Source organism: Vigna angularis, chromosome 2 (assembly GCF_016808095.1).
Source record: "Vigna angularis cultivar LongXiaoDou No.4 chromosome 2, ASM1680809v1, whole genome shotgun sequence".
In the NCBI taxonomy this organism is placed as follows: Eukaryota; Viridiplantae; Streptophyta; class Magnoliopsida; order Fabales; family Fabaceae; genus Vigna; species Vigna angularis.
The window spans coordinates 47,328,944-47,354,231 of NC_068971.1; the positions used below are offsets into that span (position 1 = coordinate 47,328,944).

Here is a 25,288-nt window from a genome sequence, read left to right on the forward strand (position 1 = left end):
ATTTACTTCTATAATGTTCAATTATGATAGTTTTGACAATATTAGATGTTAGCAAGATTATCTAGTTATCATCATGATGGAGATAACAACTTGGAGATGCGAAAATACTTATAAACTAAGATAATTCATTTGACATATTATATTAATTAATCTTCATCAAACATAATATACAAATTGATATGAAAAGATAATAGTCACTATACTTGTAGGATAAAAAGTATACAATAGGGGATATTGAGTTGTTAAACACCTTTGGCATCAATCCCAAAATAGGCGAATTATGGTCATAAAAATCTTCATAAATTAAATTCATTTACTTGATAGAGTTTATACTTTCCTCTCTTAAACAACTTCTCACAAGAAATTACTTTATCTATATATAATCCCGGATCGATCAATGATCAAGACAAAATCTTTTAGAATTATAAACCAAGAGAGTTTCATTAAGAAGGAAAGGAGACAACATACACTCAAAAATGAACTTACATGGAAGAAAAACATATTGGTCTTATAGTGATAATACAAAAATCAAACTCATTTAAAAAGAGAAATTGATAAAAAACATTGATAAAGTTCTTCGCATTAATCACTCGTGTGATGATAAATCTTCAATGAGAATTAATTAAAAAATTTGGAAGAAAAAAAAAAGATTTTGAGAGAAGTTAGATTTAGAAAAAGAATAGTTTTATTAAAAAAAAATAGTTATAATAATTACTAATTCATATAAATATAAAAATTTCATCTATTTATTTAGAATAATTTAAATTAAAACTTATGTATTATATAAAAACTTGAAAAAGTAAGTTAATTTGACCATTTTTTTAATCAATTATGTATGATAAAATAAAAAAGTTTAATTAATGAAGAAAATTGTATTTTAAAATTAATTATTTTAGTGTTAGGTTTACCAATTTTATTAACTTATTAATTAGTGGTGAGATCGAGTTATGACTAAATTACTCTAAATATTTCTTTCCAAAATTAGGTTTCGTGATTATATGATCACAACTAAAAGAAGTTAGATAATATAATATTCGAAGTGTTTCATACACTTTGAAAACCTAACAAAACCTAAACTCGTGAGTCGATCCGGCTCCCCACAAGTTTGAGTCAAGTTGGATTCGAAAAAAATGCAAATTTTTTATGCGTGCCAATTTTGACCCGACTCACTAAGAACCCGACTCACATGGGTTGAACCCGTGGTGGGTCAGGTTCACTCACCAACCCACATATTTTTTTTAATTAAATTAAATTAATTATTCAAATTTTTTTTTATTGAAATCAAATTAATTAAATTAATTATTCAAAATGCACAACTTTTACTTAGCAATAGAGTCTTTCGCGCTGCTGTCTTTCCAAAAGTTTCCCTATGCAAATAAAACTAGATGGAGATAAAGAAGAAGATGCTTCAAGGGAGCATAATACTATGGATTTATCCACTCAGAACTCCAATTTAATAGTTGAATAATATTATAGATTGGATAATTCAGGAATATATCATTTGTTTTATCTTGTTTTTAGACTTATCTATAAGCATGACAGTTTTATCTTGTGTTATATGTTTTGTTAACGCTATATGTAGTTTCTTGGTCAAACGGTTGTGAGTATCTCATTAAACTAAATTATCAAAATTTTATGTTTGATAGCTTAGAATATATATAACAATATATTTCTTTTGTTTTATTTTCTTTTATATCAATTTGTCCAATTATTACTGTTTCAATTTGATCGATCAAAATAAGATGTTATAAGAATCTGAGAAGAAGAGGGTGAAAGAAAAAGTTAATTAAGTGAACCAATGAGCTAATTCGTTTAACCCACCAACCCGTGGTAGGTCGGGTCAAGTTCAAATTTTTTCAAATCGCTAATAAATGAACCAGGTTGAATTGGCTCACTAAGTAGCCAACCCGTGATGGGTCGGACCAGCTTACCCGTTTTAACAGCTCTACAAAAAATAATAAATTTTTAAAAAGCTCATTACTTTAATTTCTTACTCGTATTTCTTCTATAACTTTTATAAATGTAGCTCCTGTTTTATTGAATTATAAATTAATATAAATAAAAAATACAACAAACTAAGATTATAAATGAACTATTTTTAAATAATTAAGAAAATTAAAAAATTACGTGTTAATGCTTAATAGAATATAAAATATAAAAACTAAATTTAAAACAATAATAATTTTAAAATGAAACTTTGAATCACAAATACTAATGTGTAAATAAAACTAAATTAAACTTTTTAGAAGATAAATAATTAAACTTAACAAAAAAAATTAAAAAAATTAATAATTTAATTAGTAATAATATATAAAAAATTCATTTCCTCTTTATATTATTTCTTTATTTTCTTTAATTAATCTAGATAAAACATTTAATCGAATTCTTCAATTTTAAAAATAGAATTACCTAAATAATCAAGCTTATGGAAAATAAAAATTTAATTATCATTATCATCATCCATGACAATAGGAAAAAACAAAAGGAAATAGCATTGTAATTTTCATGGAACAGAAACTCATTCTTAGGCCATTTCGACTTTCATACTATTTTTTAGATAAATCATTCATAATCTTAAACTTTGAAAACAGTAGATAAATAAATAAGAAAAATCAAAATTCAACACTTAAAAGAATAATTCATTATTATTTTCCATAAAAAGCAAAAGTAATATTGTAATTTTGTTTGAATCGGAACTTATTCTAGAAACATATTTTGCATCCATAATCAACTTCAACTTAAAAAAAAAACATTTAAAAGCTTAAAAAAAATAAAGGAAAATAGTATTATATTTTCCTTAAACAAAACCCAGAAAACACAGTAAAGACGAAAGAACATTGCAATCTTGTGTTTGTTCATTGTTCTTGTTAGGGTTTCGCCATGGAAGAAAGCCCTCGAGCTAGCAGAAAGCGAAGCCATCCCTTTTCTTCTTCTTCTCCTTCTCCTCCACCTACCAAGCGCCCCAATTTCCCTTCCTTCCAAGACATCCCCAACCTTCCTTCCAACATCAAATCCCTCTGTCACCTCATTGCCACTACCTCCGCCGCCGCCATCGAGCACGCCCTCGAAGGCGCCGCAGTCGTCATCACCCCTCACGACGTCGAGGAAGTCCTCAGACTCTCCTACGGCTTCCCAGGCCAGGCCGTCAAATTCTTCCGGTGGAGCGGCCGCCAACTCCACAACAACCACACTCCTTATTCCTGGAACCTCGTGGTCGACCTCTTGGGCAAGAATCGCTTCTTCGACGCGATGTGGGACGCTATTAAGTCAATGCAGAAAGAAGGGCTACTCTCGCTGGCCACGTTTGCCTCTGTCTTCGAGAGCTATGTCATCGTCAACAGAACCCGGGAAGCGATTATGGCTTTTGAGGTTATGGAGAATTACGGTTGTGTGAGGGACGTGATTGCTTTGAACTCATTGTTGAGTGCAATTTGTAGGGATGGTAGGACAGTTGATGCTTGTGATTACTTGCAGATTGCAAAGAAATTTGTCCGGCCGGATGCCGATTCTTACGCGATTTTGATGGAAGGATGGGAGGGAGAAGGAGATAAGGGTGTGTTTGGTGCGAAGGAGACTTTTGCTGAGATGGTGATTGAGATTGGATGGGATCCTGCCAATGTGCCTGCTTATGATTCATTCCTGTGTGCCCTTGTTAGAGGGCCTGATGGATTGCTAGAGGCTATTAAGTTTGTTGATTCAATGAGGGATAGGAGGTGTTACCCTGGTGTGAGGTTCTTGAAGGTTGCATTGGATGAGTGTATCAAGTTTCATGATGCTAGGACTGCAAAGTTTTTCTGGGAGGTGTTGGTGGAGGTGGGGAGGGTGTTGCAACCCACCACGGAGATGTACAATTTGATGATTGCTTTGTTTTGTTATTGTGGTGATACTGATGATGCGAGGAGGATGCTTGATGAAATGGTTTTCCGAGGGGCCTTTCCTGATGTGGCGACTTATAATTTGCTGTTTAAGTTCTTGATCAAGGGGAGGAAATTGAGAGAGGCGTCTGCAGTGTTTGCTGAGATGGTGAAGAACGAGTTTGTGCCGGATCAGGATAACTGTGATGCGGCGGTTAAGGTATATGTGCATGGTGGGGAGCCTCTTTTGGCGATGAAGGTTTGGAAGTGTTTGGTTGAGAATTATCAGAGTGATTTGGAGCGGACAGCGAATTTTCTGGTTGTGGGGCTTCGTGATTTGAATAGGGTTCCGGAGGCGGTTAAGTATGCTGAGGATATGATTGGAAGAGGAATCAGGTTGTCCTCTTCCACACTGTCAAAACTGAGACAAACCCTTGTCAAGGAAAGAAAGGAATTTGTGTATGAAGAACTTTTGAGAAAGTGCAATTCTCAATAAGTGCTATGGAATTTACTAAAATTGTGTAGTTTAATGTTAGTACCAAAGTTGAAAGTTTGGCTTTATCTGCCATAGAGAGGGAAATTTTGAAGTGGTTATTTAAGGTGATGCTTTGATTATGCTGAGCAAGTTGTTGGCTATGGCATGTATCAGCTTTGTATATTGTTACTGCAAAAGATCCTCGTAGAATTGCTTTATAAGGTTAGAGTGGATGAAGTTCATATAGTTTTTTTGTTTCTGGTAAATATTATAAAAGAAAAAGGCTTTATCTATTTTTACTGATCTTAATTTCTTTTTTCATTTGTTTCTGATTTAATCTAGATTATCATTTTTGGCTATTTCTGCATTTTTGCATGCATTTGTAGTACTTATTGGTCAGAACTTCACAACTAGCTGTTTGGAAACAAAGAGAGAAGAAAACGTACTTGAAGTGGGCTATACAGTGGATGAACTTTTTTTTTTTCCAAACTTGTATAGACCTTTAGTTTCTATATATGATTCAATGATCTATCTGGAGGTTTCAACGAGCACCCTTTAAGTCTGGCCTTGTATGTTCTGATCTATGGAGGTTATCTGGTGTCTGCACTTATTTGTAAGGGTCATCAATTGTCAATTGTCCTCGTTATATTCAGTGTATTTAGAATTAGATCTTTTGTTTATCCTTACGAGATTGAAAGATCTTTAGCTTGCTGCGAGACACTTTATTTTTAGATTTAACACGGTTCTTAGCAATCCTGCTTGAAAACGTGAGTCTATCTTTGCTTCTATTATTATTATACAATTGATGTGCAATTGTGTTTACTATTTGGGATCATAATCACAGCATCTGTATGTTAAAATTGATAGTAGTAAACTGGAATTAATATGTGGTCTAATAGCATTTAGTTCTTTCCTTTATATGATATCAAGCCAGCTGAAGGCTTGTCACCTTATTCGGAGTTTGGGATCCCTGGTTGAATTTTAAGTACCCTTATTTTGAATAAATCTCAGTACATGCTTGGGCCTTGTTTTGATTAGACATCTCAATATATGGCTAGGCCTGATTTTGATTATATCTCAGCACATGCTTGGGTCATAATGTGATTAGTGCATGCTTGGGCCTTGTTTTTACTATTTAAGTTTTTCATTGAAACTCGAGTTACGAAAAGAGTTGTAGGTTGGATTAAGTTGCAATTCAAATAGAATACTGATAGAGGAGCGAAACCCCTCTTAGACTAGGATTTAAACCCCTCTTACTAATTTTAACAACAAAATTTTATAATGCGTCTTCTATTTGGCAGTAGCATTGTATCTACATATCATTTACCACATCCTCATCTTCCATGCATAAATATACCATACATAAGACATTTCTTCTCTCACAATTTCTCCAATATTTCCCATAATCTTATCCATGAACAGGTTCGTGAATTCTAAATTTAATTGGAGAATGAATACGTAAAATTTTCCCCAAACTTTATTCTATATATTCTCATCATATTACCCACACCAACTCTGTCAATTTTCCAACCTCTCTTTAGTTGTTCCAAAATTTACAAAGCTTCCATTAACGTTGTCCACGTAATTGCAGACTAAGTGTTGAGCCATTTTCAATCCAATCTATTTGCATGTCTCATTAAAATAAAACTTCATCTCACAGTGGAGACACATCACACCAAACCATACATGACCTCCCTCCATTAAAAAAAAAGATGTGATGTGTTTTCTCCGTTCAGTTTACTTAACACTTCCTCTAATAAAGTTTAATTATTAGCATATCAATTAAATTCAAATAAATAAACACTATTTTATGACTAATGCAATTCACTATTTTATCCCAATTTAATATATTAAAAGTTTACTTTCACTGATAAATGTTAGTAAGTAAAATGTGACATAATCCAACAATTTACTAGATATTTTTTACTACTGACAGGTTACTTTGTTAAGCTGCGAGAAGGAGGTGGGAAAAAAGATGTTAAGAATGATTTTAAAGATTAGACACAACTTCTTACATGTTAAATCAACCTTGTAATTGATCATCTCATGGAAGAAACCTGTTAATTAAGAATTCTGAAGCATGTTAAACACCATTTAACATGTTAAACGAGGCCTTTCACAGCAGCGCCCCTATGCTTGAGGTTGAAATATATAGAGACTTGACAACATTTTGAAGAGAGGAGGTTTTGATGAATGGTCCAATATGGAAAATCATACTGCTGATTTGGTCCTACTTATCTTTTCTGTACAAATGTTATGTTAGGTTGGCTAAAGCTAAAGCCTAACACAGCTAAAATATGACCTCAAAGATAACTATGTGTAACTGTATACAGCTCGAGTCTTCAATTACGGAAAGAAAATGCAGAGGAGACATTAGAGATTGATTTGATACTTCACCATATAACTGCAACTCCCTGACAGAGACTTTTATAAGAAATACCAACTAAGTTTTAGTTAAGGAACACCACTTGTTTAGTTTGCACTTCAATTTTAGACAGCATTTCAAATTCATATTACTGAATCACATACAAGAATAGGCTTCATTTAGATTCTATTCAGTGAATCAAAAGTAGATACTAAAATTAGTGAAAATCACAGTCTGATCTTATAAATTTTCTCTACCTCACCTTGCTCCATGAACATGAGGTTGAAAGTAAATATTCTAACAATCAATGTCTTAACATTTTTGCATCATTTATGATGATTTTTTTATTGTTGACATGGTTTGACATGATAATGCTAATGGAATTCCAGCTAATTTCGGCTCATAAACACTGTATTGGATTGGATATATGGGTTTATGTTCATTATTGAAAATCTTCTTTAGGCAACATTATTGCATAACAGCAAAAGGCTAGTTCAACATGACATTTTTTTTACTATATGATCAGCTAATGAATGTGGAGATGTTACACCTAATAAATTTAATTGATTGTTTTGGATGCACTTTTAAAAACATTTATAAAGGAATTAAATTTGATAGTACTAAGTTGGAAATATTGTTACTGTACCTAAAATAAAAAAAAAACAAATTTAAATAAATGTCATTAAGAAGGAACAGAACAACCACCACCTTGGAAAAGTAGCCCTTTCGTTTGAAACAGTTGATTTAAAAGTACTCGGTTGGTTTAGAACCAATTAAACACACACTTTTCTCCTTTATTAAGGATAATTATGTTATATACAAATTTTTAAAGAATTAAATAAGAGAAAATATCTTTTTTTTTCTTTAACAAACCAAACATGCCATAAAAGAAAAGCAAAATTATCGATATGCCGTACCAGTCCATGCAAAGAAACTGCACCGATAAACTTTAAGTTCCTTAAACGATAAGGTTTGTACTATGGGGAGGTTATGAATATGCATTAATAATTTACAAGATAAAGGTTACTTCTAAAGTTATCAAATTTAATTACCTTAATTTTCATTACACGATAGTCAAATACCCTATTTATGTTGGTGTGATTTTGTATTTTCGTAAGTTATTTTTAGGGGGAGGTGGTAGTTGTAGTAATAATTATTTGTACTAATTAGTTTGTTGAAACATCTATGATTGATAGATGGATGAAAATTTTGTATGCTTGTATACGGTAGTACACAATGACATTATATTTACAAGATTTTCTTAACCTCAGAAGGGTAAGGAAAATGAAACATTACCAAACCTAAATTGTTTGGTTCGTAACATATATAAGTGTCATTCACAAAATAAACCCGACAATAAGAAAGGTAGCTATGTAACTTATTTTCATTGTAAGAAGACAAAGAGAAGGAAAAAAGACTCGGTCGCTAGTGCTACTAGATAAGGGTAATGTATATCATTTGTTAAACATATGTGTCCAATTTATTCAAACTTTGATGAATTTGGAAATAATATTATATTTATTATTTATTAAAAGAAATTATTATATTATTATTAACTACGTATTATTATTATTATATACTTGAAGTAAGTATTAATTTAGTGAAAAAATAGGCTTATATTTATGTTGATTTTATTAATACAATTAATATTTATGAAGAAATATTTATTTCATAATTATTCATACTTATTATATTTATAAAGATTCTAAACTTTTTTTAATAACTTATATCTTTTTCTTTTCTCAAGTCAACCGTTAAAATGTTATCATTTGTTTATAAATCTACACTAAAATCCAATAAAATCAAGTATAATTAATAATTATTGATTGTCAAAATGAGGTCAATTGCAAATTACATTTTCTTAAAAGTGGAAATAAATTATGATAAAAGTTCAGAAACAGAGATGCAATTTGTTACGTGGAGACTTGGGCTCCCCCAAATTTTTAAATTTCTTTTCAATATATACATATATATAATATTTTAATGTTAAGATAAATATTTTATTTTAAGTTTTGTTACATTATATTATAGATGTAACAATATCCTAGATTTTTCTTTTATATAAAATTAGCTTTATTTTCTAGATAAAATATGCAAGTGTGACATATATTTTATTTAATATTTTCTTTTATTTTTTACTTTTTATTACTATTTAAATTTTATAATATTGATTTGATTATGATGTAGTTTAGGAATAGAATGTTCAAGGTTAACAACATCACTTGATAAAAGTGTGCAGAAGTTATTGTGATTTATTGATGAAATAGTATAACATGTCATGAAAATACAAAAGAAAATTTTGTTCTTTTCGAAAAGAAAAGGAAGGAGATATACGGTTGATAAGGACGTTAGATAATTGGATATAAATTTTATTTGACTCTCTTTTTTTAATTTCAAAATGAAAAAAATCGTTAAAGTAATTTAATTAATTAATTAAGTTATATGCAAAATGTAACATCCCAAAAATACAGTAATAATCATACAATAGAGATAATTACCATTAGTAATATATCAATTCAGTCTTACATCAAAGGAAAACGTGCGGCTTAGACTGAACGCACAATAAACAGTAAGAGTTCAAACCTAAACTATACTATTAGAACGAAACTGACCGAACGATTTACAAAAGGGATTTACCGAACGGTCATTCCTAATAAAGGAGAGGTGGTCGAATGACACCTTACACTAATACACTATACAATTAACCGAACGCACTACTGTTCGGCCTTTACTTCAACTTCGATGAGGTTCGCATCTTTCAAATTTTCTTCTTCCAACGTCTCTTCAAGAAGTGCGTCTCCCTCTGCTCACATCCACACGGATGATCATCGCAACGACAAGACGAACGTACAGGACGGGACAACACAAGGAAAACACAGGGTAAGCTTATGTAATTTAATTCAGTTGTCAAACATACAATTTATACATCAACACACATATAAAGGTAACAATACACTTAAAGCAAGGCCTACTACTAGACCGACCGTCCGGACTGTATGAAATCTGTGTAGCTACGACGTTCGTGCACCCGGGTGATGTAGTAACTGGGATGCCCTCAACAGCTGCCACCTGAGGTTAGCCCTATCTGTCCAAAGTGACCCTAAGGACTAGGACATCCTGCCGTTCCCACACATGACCTACTCTCCTCTATGTGAGGACGAGTACTCACGGAACATCAGGATGAATCGACAGCTTAGCATTACCATAGTCATACCTTACAACTTTCAAATATTCACTCATGAGTCGTTCCTCCCCGGAACGCTCGTTCAAAATCCACAACCTTTTATTCATCTTATATACTTTTCATCTTTCATAATTCTTCACATTAATACCATTTTTATCACACTTTCCAAGAACGTCAAATACCGAACGTTCAGCCCTCTTCAGAACGAGGACGAACGAGATGAACGAGACCGTGAAATCTCTCATTCCATAATAAAATAAGACTGAAGGGGTTACTTTCAGATTTAAGAAGAAATCGAGCACAACTATACAATATGTAACGAACGTTACTTACAACATGAATCAGTTAAATGAACTGACTCTCGTGAACTACGATCAACACTTGAAGAATACAGTAGGTACGGAAGACTCTAGGTCGGAGACAACAAAGGTATACGTGCCACGTCCTTTAAAGAATCGACGTAGAATAATTTATATATATATATATATATATATATATATATATATATATATATATATATATCAAGACTAAGTTCCGGTCAATGACCGAACACGGTAACGAAATTTCTACTGAATTTGGACGAACGCTGTTTCATCAAGATAACTAAATTAAAAGGGTTGTGAGCGTTCGGTGTAAGACCGAACGCCACTCATTATGGAAACGAGAGTTGAGACTTATCACAAATTTGAACTTATAATAGGAACATTAATAATCATAGGGATAAAACACATTGGAGACATTGTTGAAGAATAACTAAACATACAAAATATCTGTTTACAAGATTTTCAGTTTCTCACGTAACACTCAAGTACATCTATGTTTGGCCGAACGCTCAAACATAGTACTATTACAAGAAGGCGCTCGTCCTCAACTAGAACTCTTTCCAAATGAAAGAATTCAATCTCCAAAGAGTTTATAAGAAACGCCGAACGGTCAAGAACCGTTCAATGACGAACGTTCAATATCATAGGGAAATTTATTATTCAGGATTCACATATATTCAAATTTATTCCTCAGCATAATATTTCATAATTTCATACTTACTACTATAGCCCATTTCATATTACTCATTCATCAACTCAGTCATTTTCACATATAAAATAATCAATCATCACATAGTCATGCTTCATACAACTCGACGAACGTCCATGCAGTACAGTAAAAATATAAGAATTAAATTTAATAAGCTTCCCTTACCTCTAGTGTGAACGGACGTCCTACGGACTGCAATTCGGTTTGCAAAAGAACTAAGATTCCTTCTACCCTCAACAGCTCAACTACTCTACGAACCAAAAATCAAATAACAAACCAATAATGATTCAGAATTTAACTAAGGACTCATGAAACCAGAACTTGGTTTGCATGTTGACAAGAACGAAGGGTTAAGGAAAAGAAAACTTACCAGTTTCAGAACGCGAAAATGATCAGTTAAAAATGAAGCTTATGACGCCGGGAACCCTTCTACGATTTCTGAAATATGATCGGAGGAGTAAATAGATGAGTTTTGGTAGAGAAAATGGAAAGCTTTTAGAGAGAAGTAGGAGAAGATGAAAGGATCAGAGTTTTGGGGAAGAAAGGGTGCATGCAGAGTGAGTGCAACGAGGTTTTCAAAAATTCAGTTTTGCTTCCCACTTTAGGACGATCGTCCGCTCACTTGCTGACACCTGCCTTCCACTATCTGATTTTCGAATCTTCGACGCTTGACACTTGGCGTCCGCGCAGAGGGTTTTGGGTGCGTTTTAAATACTCTGATAGGGTTTTGGGTTCGTTTTCCAAGATCTGACACAAAACGCCTCCATTATTTTTTTTGGTAAATGTTATGTGTATGTCAACAAGAGTAAACTAAGACTTATATTACTGTTAACAAAAACTATTTATACGTCCGCAAAAAAAATAAAAAAGCCCTGAAATGATGTTCTAGGAATGGTATTTTAAGTTGTTTGTTTGTGAATTGTACAATGTAGGGATTTTTTTAATGAGTTTATCCATAAATCCTTATAAATAACAAATAAAACATTTTTTGTTATTAAGATTATTTTTTTCTTGAGCTAATTTATAGTAATTTATATATATTTTTTTTTATTTATGTAAAAGACAATTAGTTTTAACAAAAATGATAAAAATAGTTTCATTAAAAATGAAAAAAATTAGTTCAATGTTAATTTATAAATGACAATATTTTATATCAATTTTTCTAGAGGGGTAAGAATATTTTAACACAAAATCACTTTATTGTATAGTTTACGAATCAGTTTTAACAAAAACTATCATCTAAGAATCTATCTTTTACATCTCACCAAACACACTTAGAAGAGTTTTAAGTGATAATAAATAGTCACGTGCTCATAATTTTCGTGAAGGACGAAGGAGGAACTTAACGAAAAGAAATTTATACTTGCGTGCTTACTTTACGTTCAATAACATGAGTTTTTTTTTTTGTTACATTCTCGTATATGTTAGAACACTTTTGACGTTTCTCACGAATTCAAAGAAAAATATAGATACAAAGGTAACCTAAAAAAAGCCCTACCTAATAATTTCCAACCTCATATTTATGTCCGGTAAACAACTTTGTATTACAAATTTTCATATACTAATTAATATTCTGTTAATTATCCAATTAATCTCTTAATTATTCACGTAGAATTTTAAGACATGATTGGTCAATTAATATAGATATTTTTTCAACAAAAAATAGGCACGATTTAATATTTTGACATTAATAAAATTTACTCACAGTATATATTTTGAAACTATAGATAGAACACAGAGCTGCACGTGTCCTTTATATATAAACAATTGTGAGAAACCATTCAACAATGTCCCATGAAATTTGGTGAGTATATAATATTAGAGAAAGTTGGTATTGCAGATAGCGATTGTGGATTAATTTTGAATATTATTATTATCGTTATAATTATGTTATTATTGATGGTGTTGGTAGGTGTGGGTCCTAATCCTCTCTCTTATAAAAATATAAAATATATATGATATGATATGTTTGCATTGTTTTGATAACTCTAAAGTCTTTAAAAACTCTTCAGTGACCGACCATGTCATACTTCAACTCAGCTCAGATTCAAATTGCTATTTTATATTTGAAAAGGAAAAGTTTAAATCAATTGATTGTGTTAGAGGTTCACCAAACACCACAGGATAGTCCTTTAGGTTTATAAAATAAGTAACTGTAACCACTTTTCTTGTTAATTGATATTGTTTTTGAAACTTGTATTTTTACAATATTGGAGTTTTATTACGTTCGCCTCAAAATGAAACTCAAATAATGAATTTTCTTTGCAAAATTTCTCGGTATTCATATTAAATACTTGGAATTTATGATCTAGAACTCTTAAAAGTCCTTCTCGAACCGATAATATTACATACCCAAACGCAATAAACATACAGTGTTTTTGACAACCAAAAAAAAAACAAATGTTATAAATGAGACAAGAAAGAAAAACGAAAAGAATTCAAATAAGAAAATGTTATTTGTTTCGGTTATGAAACCGTTTATTTTGTTGTGTTTTAAAAACTCAAATATTTATTTATATTTTTCAATTTGTTTTATTTATCCATTCGATCAAATTAGAAAGTTATTTATAGAAAACATCAAATATTTGATTGTTCTAACAACGTATATTAAATGTCATCGTTTATTTTTTATTTCATATTTATATTTATAAATTTTAAAATAAATTTTGAATTAACCACAACCTAATTAAGACTCATTTAATAATAATCACACTTTTTATAAGTTAATCAATATTAAATCTAATTGTCCCAATAAGACTCAATCTTTAAGTTACTATCATTTGATTTTGGGTTGATAACTATGATTGTTATCCTGGCGTGCTGACCATCTGAACCGTCCAATTTAATGTTATCGGTCGACAATATGATATATTATTTAAATTAATATAAATAAGAAAAAAACGAAAATTATCAAATTTTTAATATAAAATTATTTATTCTAAAACCTTCATGCTGTAAATTTTTCAAGTATATAATTAATGTAATTCCATCATCCATTATCGTCTCGTTTTCAATCTGTAGTGTTTCATGGTGAAATCAGCACTGCTGAAAAAAATAAATGAAAAAATGTTTTAGTCAATTAAGAAGAAGAAACTAGCTAAGCTGCGGTGTCATGTTGCGGCGAATGGTCACCAAACTTGAAGCGATGAACATAAAGGCTTCCATGTTTCCAATTCCTTCACAAAACCATTCTCCAATCTTTCTCATAATATTAGCATTATTATTTTACTATTTTCTCCCACATTCTGCCATTTTTTGTCCCTTACCCCCTCAACAAACAATAATTTTAAAATTATACCAACATTACAACACTCATTCATTTATTATCTACTTTCTTTTAAAAGTAATGATCTTCTATCTTTTACAAAATCAATAATTAACACATTTTTCTTTTAATTCTGAACACCGTAAAAAATGGCTTCTTTGTTAAAGTAGACTACTGTGGTTGGATGTGGTAATACTTGAAATAATCATTTAAAACGGCAAATATTTTAAGTAAATTAAAATATTAAAAGAAACATAGAAGAGTAAAGCATAACCTTTATTCATTGGAAAAGGCAAAAAGGCAAAATCTTAATTATTGATTAATTAATAGCAATCGTCTTTCTTCTCGCATAATACTCCAACTCCACGTGCATTATATTATTCCAAAATAACCTCAGTATAACTGTCAAAAATTAAATTATATATTCATGATTAATTCTAATATAATTAGTTTTTATAACTACAAATTTATTAAAAAGGAAAGTTTAAGATAATTATTTTATTTGGATATAATAAAAAACAGTTCTATAAAATGAAAATGTACATATAAGATTGGAAAGAAAAAATGTTAAAAAAATATAGTAAACAGTTATTCTAAACATATATTATATTTTCGTTTACAAATTTCAACTGTTATTCTAAACATATAATTGAAACTATTAATTTTCTTTTTGTCCAAAAACAGCTGAAACTTTTTAAAATAGCGTCCTTTTTGTTTTATCTAGAAACAGCTGATTTTTTTTTTAAGCTGGTATGGAGGTACGAGAATATTGATTTTAATAATAAATTTTTTTATTATAATTATGGTAAAACAAATCAATAATATTTTTCGGTAACTGTTGGTCAATGTTCTTAACGCTCTTATTTCAATAAATGCTACTGTATTTTTGTTATGTTTCCAATATATTCTTAATATCCTTTTGAATAAACTTATTTTCAATTTATTTGAAAGGATAAATAAAAAACAACATAGAAAAAAAATTAAATAATTAAGTTTTATCATGTAATAATTATAGAAAGGTTAATAAAATATTTATTGTGAAGTAATATTAACAAAAAAATATCAACTAAAAAGGGAATTTACTAAATATATGAATACGTATTTATACAATTCATCGCTAAAAATATTTTAAAATACAACTAATATGGTATTATTCAACCTGTTTATTAAAAATAATTGAAAGACGAGTAATTGATTTTTTCTTGATATTATTCAATGCTATAACAGTTACATGGTGACATTACAATATAAAAGTTAATTTCTAATAAATCCAAAACATGAAATATGGTAATGAATAGATTCTAATAATTATAAAGATTTTTTACAATGCATTGAAAGAAAAATATTTGAACATAAATTAGAGTTATTTACACATTTGCGAGAAAATTATTTATTTTAAGAAAATAATTTGTTAAATAAATTAAACCAAACGCTGCATATTCAGTCTAGTTTTAAAAATTGCATATGAGAAAAAATAATAATAAATGAGTAAGTATTATTATTATTCTTAGATAAGTTAAAGAACAGGAACTTCATGTGAAAAGATTATTCTAACTTCATTAGAGTCGTGTCCCTAACAACTAAAGGATGCTGTCCTTCTGTGGGTTCCCCGTCTTCTTCAGTCCTTCAAAACACACGATTCCCTTTCCTAACCTACCCAATACAATACCTTAATGATTATTTAATATTATTATTATTTTATTATTATCTATTAAATACTTTACGTTACATTTAATTATAATGCTAACTATTATTATTTATAAGATTCCACCCTATATCTTTTAATTATAGAATCAAATTACCACAAATAATAAGCTCACATATGTTAATTTACCTCTCTCTATGCATCTTTTCATTATAAGATGCATTGAATTAAACCTTAAAAAGGAATGAAACTAAAAGAGTTAGTCTTTATTTATTATTAAATAATCTTTCTAAGAAATAATTTTATTAGTTGCAATGAGAATAAAGAGTAATTATTTAAATTACTCTTAAAATAATTTATATTTAATTAATTCTTGCAGAAACTACTAAAAGGAAGAAGAAGAAAAGAAGATTGGTGTGACTGAGGGGTGTTTCAATATTTTTTGACCTTCTCCGACTCTGCAGTAGCAGGCAGCAGCATTACTTTAAATCCAATTATTTATACTCACAGCCACCATGCCTCCTTTCCATTTCTCCATCTTTTAAAAATTCTCCCTCACCCCACAAGCAAAGCACCCTTAACCTTTTTCGCTTCAATTTTTTATTTTTCATTGCTTCCTCTTTTTTCTTTCTCTCTTTTTCTTTCTCTCTACCCCATTTTGCTTTTCTGGGTTTCTGTGCTTGTTGTTGGGATCTATTTCATAATGGGTTTATCCCAAGGACCCTGCACTGATTCCAGGGACCTTTCCAATGCACAAACCTCTTCCCCCTTAGTTGTAGATCACTACTGTGACTACAACAAGCTCAAATTCAGAACCTTGCTCAGAAAAATGATCTGGGAATTCGGTCTTGCCTGTGTGGCCAACCCTTCCCGGCGCCGGAGGGGCTCCGAGAGGGGACTGGGCGATGGCAAGAAGACGAATTTGGAACACAACAAGGCTTGGTTGCTCGCGGAGTCTGGTGGGTGTGGAGCAGAATTGTCCAATGCTGACCCTCAATCGGTTCACTCCTCTTTCAGGTTCAGTTTCTGTTCTCAGGTTGAGTTGGAGTCCCTCAACATGAGTTCTTCCAGTGCTGCGACCGTTTTGATGGTTAATTTGGACAATGGGGTGAGTGAATCTCGCGCCAAGGAAATCAAATGGAGGAGAATGGAGTCCTTGGAGAAGAGCATATCCCCTGTGGCTCACTCCTTGATCAGGTTCTGCTATGGTGAAATTCTCTCTGCTACTAGGAATTTCTCCAAGGGTAAGTTATTTTTTTCTTCCTCTTATTTTGGTTAATAAACACTTTAGTCCTGGTAAAAAGTACTAAATTTTGGTTTTAATTTCTGTATGTTTTTCAAAATACCTAAATTGTGGTGGAGAGAGTGTTAATGTTTTAGAACTAAAGTTTGAGTAGTATAAAAAAATATAGCGAAGAAACTATTCATCTTAAAAGTCAAGACTAAAGTTGAAATTGGGGAATTTTTTCATGTATTAAAGACATTATTAACCTTTTTTTATATATATGCTTTGAATGTTTTTTATTGTTCTTTTATGAAAGTTGATTGGTTTGTGTGAGATCATGATTTGTTTCTATGTTATGGTGTATGTAGGGAGGGTATTGGGGAGAGGGGCATTAAGCTGTGTTTTTAGGGGGAGAGTTGGCCTTTTGAGGACTGCTGTGGCAATCAAACGGTTGGACAAGGAAGACAAGGAATCTGCCAAGGCCTTCTGCAGAGAATTGATGATTGCTAGTTCTCTTCACAGTTCAAATGTCGTTCCCCTTGTGGGTTTTTGTATTGATCCCGAGGAGGGTCTGTTTTTGGTGTACAAGTATGTCTCAGGGGGCAGTCTGGAGCGCCACTTGCATGGTATTAATTTCTCAGAATTTACCTGCTTTTTCTTTTGTGAGGTTTTGAATTGAATTTCACTGATTCTGACATGTCTTTTTTGCAGGAAGGAAGAAGGGTAGTTCACCTCTTCCTTGGTCTGTGAGGTACAAAGTTGCAATTGGGATTGCTGAAGCTGTGGCTTATCTGCATAGTGGGACTGAAAGATGTGTTGTGCATAGAGATATTAAGCCCTCAAACATTCTGCTTTCTTCAAGGAAGACTCCCAAGGTGGGACATTTTCTCGTGAATCAATCGTAGACCTTTGTTATGTAATGTAGAATCTGTCTCCTATGGAGCTCATGCATGTCATTCTGATTGTTTTTGTTAAATTGTAGCTATGTGATTTCGGATTAGCTACATGGACTTCTGCACCTTCAGTTCCTTTCCTTTGCAAAACCGTCAAAGGAACATTTGGGTACAAACTTCAGTCTTTTATCTTGATTCTTCAAAAATATTATTCGTGTGTATAATTTCTTTTCATGTTAAGATTAGCTGAAAATAAAACTTCTATGCCTCTGCTTTCCCTACAGATATTTGGCTCCTGAGTATTTCCAACATGGGAAAGTATCGGATAAGACTGATGTATATGCTTTTGGAGTGGTTTTACTGGAACTCATTACTGGCCGGAAGCCAATTGAGGCAAGAAGACCTTCAGGAGAAGAAAACTTGGTGTTATGGGTGAGTTATTGCATTAATTCTTGCGAAATTGCCTTCTTTTTTTATGATATCATGATGGTGGAATTTATTCCTCTTGTGTGTATATATGATTGATCGTAGCAAAAATCTTCTTTAGCTTAACCTACTGCATCTTTTTTGTATATCAAAGCAATAAATCAATAACACCAATTTCACCTTAGTTCATTGCTTCTAGGTTACAGAACATTATGTACCTAATGTGTACTCCTATACAACACAAAATTTAGTTCAACATTGTTTATTTTATCTGCTTCTGTAATCAAACTTACTTGACGTAGATTTAAGCTATAAAACATTACAGCTAGATTTGTAATGCATCTTGATAGTTCAGATATATACTTTAATTAATATCTTCTTCTTGGTGGATGAATGGAATTAGGGAGTTTATTCATTTACATTGAAGTGTCCACAGTGAATTATGTTTTCCTTTATAGTGGAAAGGTTCCACGAAAGTTTCACATTTATGACCACATTTGTGCGAGTAATTACGGCACTGCAGTTAAGTTAAGAACAGTAATATGGAATTGATATGGTCTTGTTAACACATGTCCAATCCAAAATTCATTTCCAGGCCAAACCTTTTCTACAGAAAGGGAAAGGTGCCATTGAAGAGTTGCTTGATCCTCAACTCAAGTGCAGTCTGAGATTCTCAAATCAAATGGGTAGAATGATTGAAGCAGCAGCTGCCTGTGTTACTAATGAAGAATCTCGGAGACCTGGCATACGTGAGATTATTGCAATACTGAAGGGTGAAGAAGAGCCTCTTTTATCCAGAAGAAAGAAATCCAGTTTTCTTGGAAATGGATGCGTGATTGATTGTTATTCTCAGTTACAACAAACAAATAATGAGATGAAAAGTCACTTGGCTTTAGCTATGCTAGGAGTTGCAGAGTTTGAGGATGATGACTATCTCTATGGTCGATAAAACATATGTTGACAACTCTTCAATAACCTTTTACTTTTTGTTATGATTGTGACTAAGAGTGCTAAAGATTAGATGTGAGCGAGTTAAAATTGTAAATAGAAATAGGAGCTTAGATGAAGATTGTGTGTAGATACCTTCCTTTTCCCTTTCCCTTTCCCTTTTCACAAAGGGTAACCTAATAGATTTTCATTCATGTTGTGAATCATGTTCAATTCATGTGGGGAAATTTATGATTTTCAATTTCATTTAAAGCTTTCTTTCTCATAAATATGTTTTTGTATCATTTCGTTGCAGGTGTTTGGTTATTGAGGTTGTCGAACATATTTTAGTTATTAGTAAAACTAGAAGATATTCAACTGCCATAGGTTCTCTAACATAGTTATTAGCAAAATTGGTTACATTAATATGATAGTGAAGAGAAAGGTTTTCTTCTGTTGGATGTTAAAAAGCCTTCATTGAAATGAAGGGCGTGTTGTGGAGTTTCCATTTTGAGAAGACCCTGTTCTACTTCTCCCCCACCTAATTCATAATGCCCCTCAACAAGTAAAAGAATAAAAGGACACACAGGGAATACATTAAGAATAGACGAAGATGAACACTCAATGTATAAAGTAAAGATACTTTTTAAACAATAAATTTAATTTTAGAATAGGGTTATTTTATTTTCTATTTTACATATATAGTTTGATGTTTATATATATATATATATATATATATATATATATATATATATATATATATATATATATATATATATATATAGCTCTGTACATTTATTTATCTTTTGTCTGCGTCTCGTTGCAACCTTAAAGGATTAAGATTTTGATTTACATAACTTCTGGTGTTTCTTATTGAGAATAGAGCATCTCAACTGCCTCTAACTTAATGTCAATGACCTTCCCTTATAATAATGAACATCCGAAAAACAGTCACATTAAGTTTATCCCAAGACATGACTATACAACAAAAGCATTAGGCCATACGACTCCATAAACTAACCCCCAAAGAGGTTAACATCATGAACCTACCATTGTTACATCGTATATAAAAATGATGAACACACATGGACAATAATTGTGATGTAAATATTGTTGAATGGGAAAAACTTAGAAAATCTTGGCTACATCCCTAATTAGACCACTGTTGGCTCGTGCAAAATCTGTGAACTCTTGATGAGAAATGAAGCCATCACCATCTGTGTCAATTTCATCCATCATCCGTTGAACTTCATCTGGGGTAACAGATCCGAGTGCTTTAAGGGCTTCACCAAGCTCTTGTGAAGAGATTTGCCCATCACCATTGGAATCAAAATGCTTGAAAATTCGTTCCCTATCAGCTACATCTTGAGGATCATCTTCGGCCATTGTGGAATGTTTGTATTGTACGTAAAAGAATGAGTTTCTTCTGGTTTTGGTGTTACACTTAAAACGGAGATTGGGGTTAAAGGCCTAAGAGATTGGCTTTTAAACAATCTGGATAAGATTATGCCATATTTAGTTGATGGGGTTTACTTATTATTGACAGTTAAGGCCTAATTAACAAAGATAACACAATTCACAATTTGTTTACCAAACTTGGCCAAAATCATTTTTTTTTTCAAATATGAATGGAAGTACATGATCTTTTATAGAATGGTTGAAAATGTTTTGCTATATTTGGTCACTTTGTCAAATGACATGTCTCACAGTCCTACATGCATGGTCCCTCTTCAGGGATTTGCTTTATCCTGTGTCCTCGAAGTAACAAACCATAATTAGCAAAAGAAGAATAGGTTTTGAAACCTTGGTCTGACAAAACATTGGAGGTTATATCCAACATTGTAAAATTTCTTTATTGACCTTCATTTATGTAGATTCCTCCAAAATTTCTTCCAAACAAGGAGATGAAATATGGGATTGTTTAAAATTGTATCTATCTTATTTGAGAAACACAATAGAGAACTAATCCACACCCTAATCATTAACAATTATTACGTACTACTTGCATGCATTATACATGATAAATTGATAATACTTGGAATGGCCAACCCCCATCCTCCTCTTTTGTTAATTTTTGTGGAATTAAAGTGTCTATATTTTATTTGACAAGGAAGGGGAAATAAAAAGAAAACAAAATTGTCATATTAAAATGCTTGTACTATGCAATTTGTGATATCGTTTTCTCATTTTCAAATAAAAGCTTTAAAATAATTTATCTTAAATATGAATCTCTTTCACAATAATATACCTTGAATGTGATTTTTTAACCACAAGTATTCATGGTGACCTTTCATTTGCATCACGGTTCTACAACAGAATAACTTTTCTAAAAGTGAAGACCTTCTCCCATTTTAAGTCATATTTATCTGAGATGATCAATACTAGTTGTTAGATTAAACTTTTATTATTATGTTAAGTTATTTTTCATAATTAAAACAATTTTTTTTTACTTCACAAGCATTATTACTTGATTATATGTGGAGGAGCTTCTCTTTTATTTTATTTACATGTTTCCTCTCTCTTTATTTCTCTATATATAAATAATATTTAAAAATTATTTTTCTAAAAAAATATTTTAAATTAAAGATATTAAGTAAATATTCTTAAATTTTTTGTAATACATGTATGATCGACCTAATTACTAGGACAAATAACTAATTTTAATGACAACTTTTGGATTAAGAGGATTAGGTTAAAGGTTATAACCTCATAATTAAAACACAAATATTTCCTGTTGAATAATGTTATAGTTGAATGTTACAATTAGATTATAACTTGGTTTAGTCTAACTTATGCCAGGAAATAGTTAATGTAATAGATAGAGTTGTTTCATCACGAAGAAACTCCTATGTTAGTCTCAAACCCAATATTCTAGCTGAAGAGAAAAAAATAGTGTTAAGAAAAATACAATGAAAAATAAAACTCAAATTTATATTGATTTGTGAAACTTAAATTTGTACTATTTGTGAAAAAAAAAATTATTAAAAACTTTCTCAAAAGAAACATGATTTTCTATTATTTTAGAAAAAGTAAATAATGATGATAACAGGTTTTTTCAACTCTAGATTTTTATTTAAAAAAAAAAACTAATTTTTCTTCCATTAAACGAGGTGACTCCGTATTCATTAATTATAAGAAATTCATTTATTTATGATGGAATTCGTGAGGCAAATACTTTTCAATAACCTTTCTACTTATTGAGAGAAATGGCAAAAGGAAAAATTTTGTAACTTATTCGTAGTTAATGAACTAAGATTTCATAAAGCCATGCATCTTTCTTGTTATTCCGTCACAAAAACAGATTTTTCTTAATTACAAAAAGCTATGTCATTAATCCGATACAAAATTAGAAAATTTTACCAATAGAAAAGGTTCCTCCTCACCAACATCTACAATAACTAAAAAGGAGAAACTAATGTTAAGAAAAAAAAATTATCGAGTTACTCCCCAGCTATGTTGCAGTTGTTCCTCGTAAAATTATTGTCTCAAAAAACAGATTAAAAAAATTGGATTAGTGAGGAAATAATTCCTTCACAAGTTCAAAAAAGTTGTTAAAATGGGTTGATTATTAAATAATGAAATAAATCGTGTTTCAAAATAAATCAAGTTTTACCGGTATAAAACTTGGGTCCATAAAATAATGGGATACTCACCGACCAATAAACTATTAACAATTATATATATATATATATATATATATATATATATATATATATATATATATATATATATATATATATATATAATTTCACTAGAGTTAATTTTTTTTAAGTATAAATATACTCGTATGTAAGTTATATATTTATAAATTACCTAAATTAATTATTTACATATATACAGTTGTAATTTATGTTATATAACTTTTGAAATAGGTATTTGGGTTTGGGTTGGCGAGCCCTCTAATTTCTCTTTTGCACCTTGTCGTTTATATTTATACCTTTTGAAATGTCAAAATATCTCTTCATTCAGTTCTGGAAATACTCTAAATTAAGTGTTTGGAAAAAAATATCATAATAATGATTTTAGCCAATTTTCTGGAAGACAAGGGATCAACAAATAACTTTGATCCAAAACACCTTAATGTAATTAGTTTACAAATTTCCTTCATATAGGTATTCAACTTTCTTATTTTGATTTAATGTGTCAAATTCATAAATGAATTTTTAAAGAAAAAACTCTGAATGAAATTGTCAAAATTTTGTCATTAGAGTAGAGAAGATGAGATTCGAGGTAATGGAACAAGAACGAGAACATCTGTTTCAACCAACAGAAGACACAATGAAATTTGGGATAAATTTTTCCATTATACCTTCGTACGAAGAGTTTACAGTTGAAACATTAATAAACTGTTCATCACCTTTGTGCCTGCTTTGGTATGACTGGTAGTGACAGTAACCTTGCAAAATTATACTAAGAAAGCAAATACCATTGACGAGGGAAGCATATGTTTGCAAAACCCCAATTTTTAGCAATTTATAATTAAGATAAATTACTTAATTTAAAATAAAATAAAATATTTATTTTATTGAAAATTTTAATAAAAAAATATTGTTTAACCACTGTAAACTTTATTTAAAAAAATTTAATACTAAAAGACTATTTCAAATTTCTTCTAATATAACTATATAAAATATGTCATTAATGTAATTTATACAACTACACGTCAATAATCGATTTGTAACTCTGGTACGTAGTTTACCAATATTCACCATTAAAGCAATTACCATTTCTACTTTCCTCAAGCCTTACACATAGGGTACCTTTCCATTTTGTTCAAGTCTTAAAGATTGGATCCACTTTCTATCAATCTCATTCATAACTTTTTAGACAAAGTATATTGGTGTTACTTCCTACCACACTCTTTAAAAACTTTCATGCCAAAGTTTACATTTGATATAACTACACAAAGTTATCATTCACAACCTTTCTCTAGTCACCACACACAAACATTTATTTATGTTTCCAAAACAGAACACATTAACATGTCATCATAATCATACTAAATAACATCTACTCCACAAATTAGATTTATATAAAATACTATATCACATACAAATAAAAAGACAAGAAAAGAAAACAAAAAAATAAAAATAAAAGAATGTAAGCTCCACTTACCTCTTACTCGTCACTCCTTCAAATTTATTTAGTTACCTTTTTTCTCACTCAAGTTTAGTACTTACTCATTTAATATATATATTTATAAATTTCACGGTCACCTTTAAATCTTATATACTCTTGATTTTAGATGATCATTCTAATAACCATAAAATAATAAATATATCTTTTTCTACCTTAATGTTTGTATTTATTAAAAAATGTATTCAAACCTATTATATATAACGAAAACGAAAATCACACAATAAATTTTATAATTATATGTTTATATTATAATAACAATTTAATATTTAAAAAAAAAATTATATTATAATAATAACTTTATATATCTTTTAAATAAAGTGATGATTGATTGGTTAGCGATTGATACATTCATGTCATGTTATGTGTACGTATCTCAAAATCATCCTATAATAGTCTATCAAAGAAATTTTGTGTAAAGTAATTAGTTATGAGAAACTCAATCTAAAAAAGTTTGATTGAGAATAATTCATCAAAGGAACTCGATCCAAAATGATGAGCTAAAAAGTTCAACCCACCAATCATCGATCATAGAGTTAAATCATTTAATTAATGGCTGACTGTGCGGATTTGAGAGAACGGACACACGGTAAACTTACTTTAGTCAAGTCCAGCAAATTATTTTGCGTTACTCAACTTTGAAGTAGATTGCGTAAAAGGTTTGTTGATAATTTGAGCTGAATATGCGACAAAATGAAAAGTGTAATTATTGTACAGCTATTTGTGATAATGTTGTCGTCGCCATAGAAACAGGGATGCCAGTGTTGTCAAAGCATCCATCCACCTTAAACCCCTTCACTTCAATGACAACTGCAAGCAAATAAGACATGTTTCAAAACACTGTTATCAAAGACAACCTCA

The 25,288-nt window shown here is 30.6% G+C and overlaps 3 protein-coding genes across 3 annotated transcripts; 2 read left to right on the plus strand and 1 right to left on the minus strand.

Annotated features, from left to right (window-relative positions):
• The first annotated feature begins 2,793 nt into the window (after nt 1-2,793).
• Nucleotides 2,794-4,620, plus strand: LOC108327991 (pentatricopeptide repeat-containing protein At1g77360, mitochondrial). Its single transcript, XM_017561754.2, has one exon. The coding sequence runs from the start codon at nt 2,881-2,883 to the stop codon at nt 4,348-4,350; it is 1,470 nt and encodes a 489-aa protein (XP_017417243.1). The 5' UTR covers nt 2,794-2,880; the 3' UTR covers nt 4,351-4,620.
• Nucleotides 4,621-16,238: 11,618 nt separating this feature from the next.
• Nucleotides 16,239-19,559, plus strand: LOC108327744 (probable serine/threonine-protein kinase PBL7). Its single transcript, XM_017561437.2, has 6 exons — nt 16,239-17,064; nt 17,414-17,671; nt 17,757-17,920; nt 18,028-18,107; nt 18,223-18,370; nt 18,960-19,559. The coding sequence occupies exons 1-6, from the start codon at nt 16,524-16,526 to the stop codon at nt 19,311-19,313; spliced, it is 1,545 nt and encodes a 514-aa protein (XP_017416926.1). The 5' UTR covers nt 16,239-16,523; the 3' UTR covers nt 19,314-19,559.
• An 852-nt stretch (nt 19,560-20,411) lies between these two features.
• LOC108328853 (polcalcin Che a 3) lies at nt 20,412-20,727 on the minus strand. The gene has a single exon (XM_017562738.2). It carries the CDS (start codon nt 20,675-20,677, stop codon nt 20,420-20,422), a length of 258 nt encoding a protein of 85 aa, XP_017418227.1. The 5' UTR covers nt 20,678-20,727; the 3' UTR covers nt 20,412-20,419.
• Between the last annotated feature and the right edge of the window lie 4,561 nt (nt 20,728-25,288).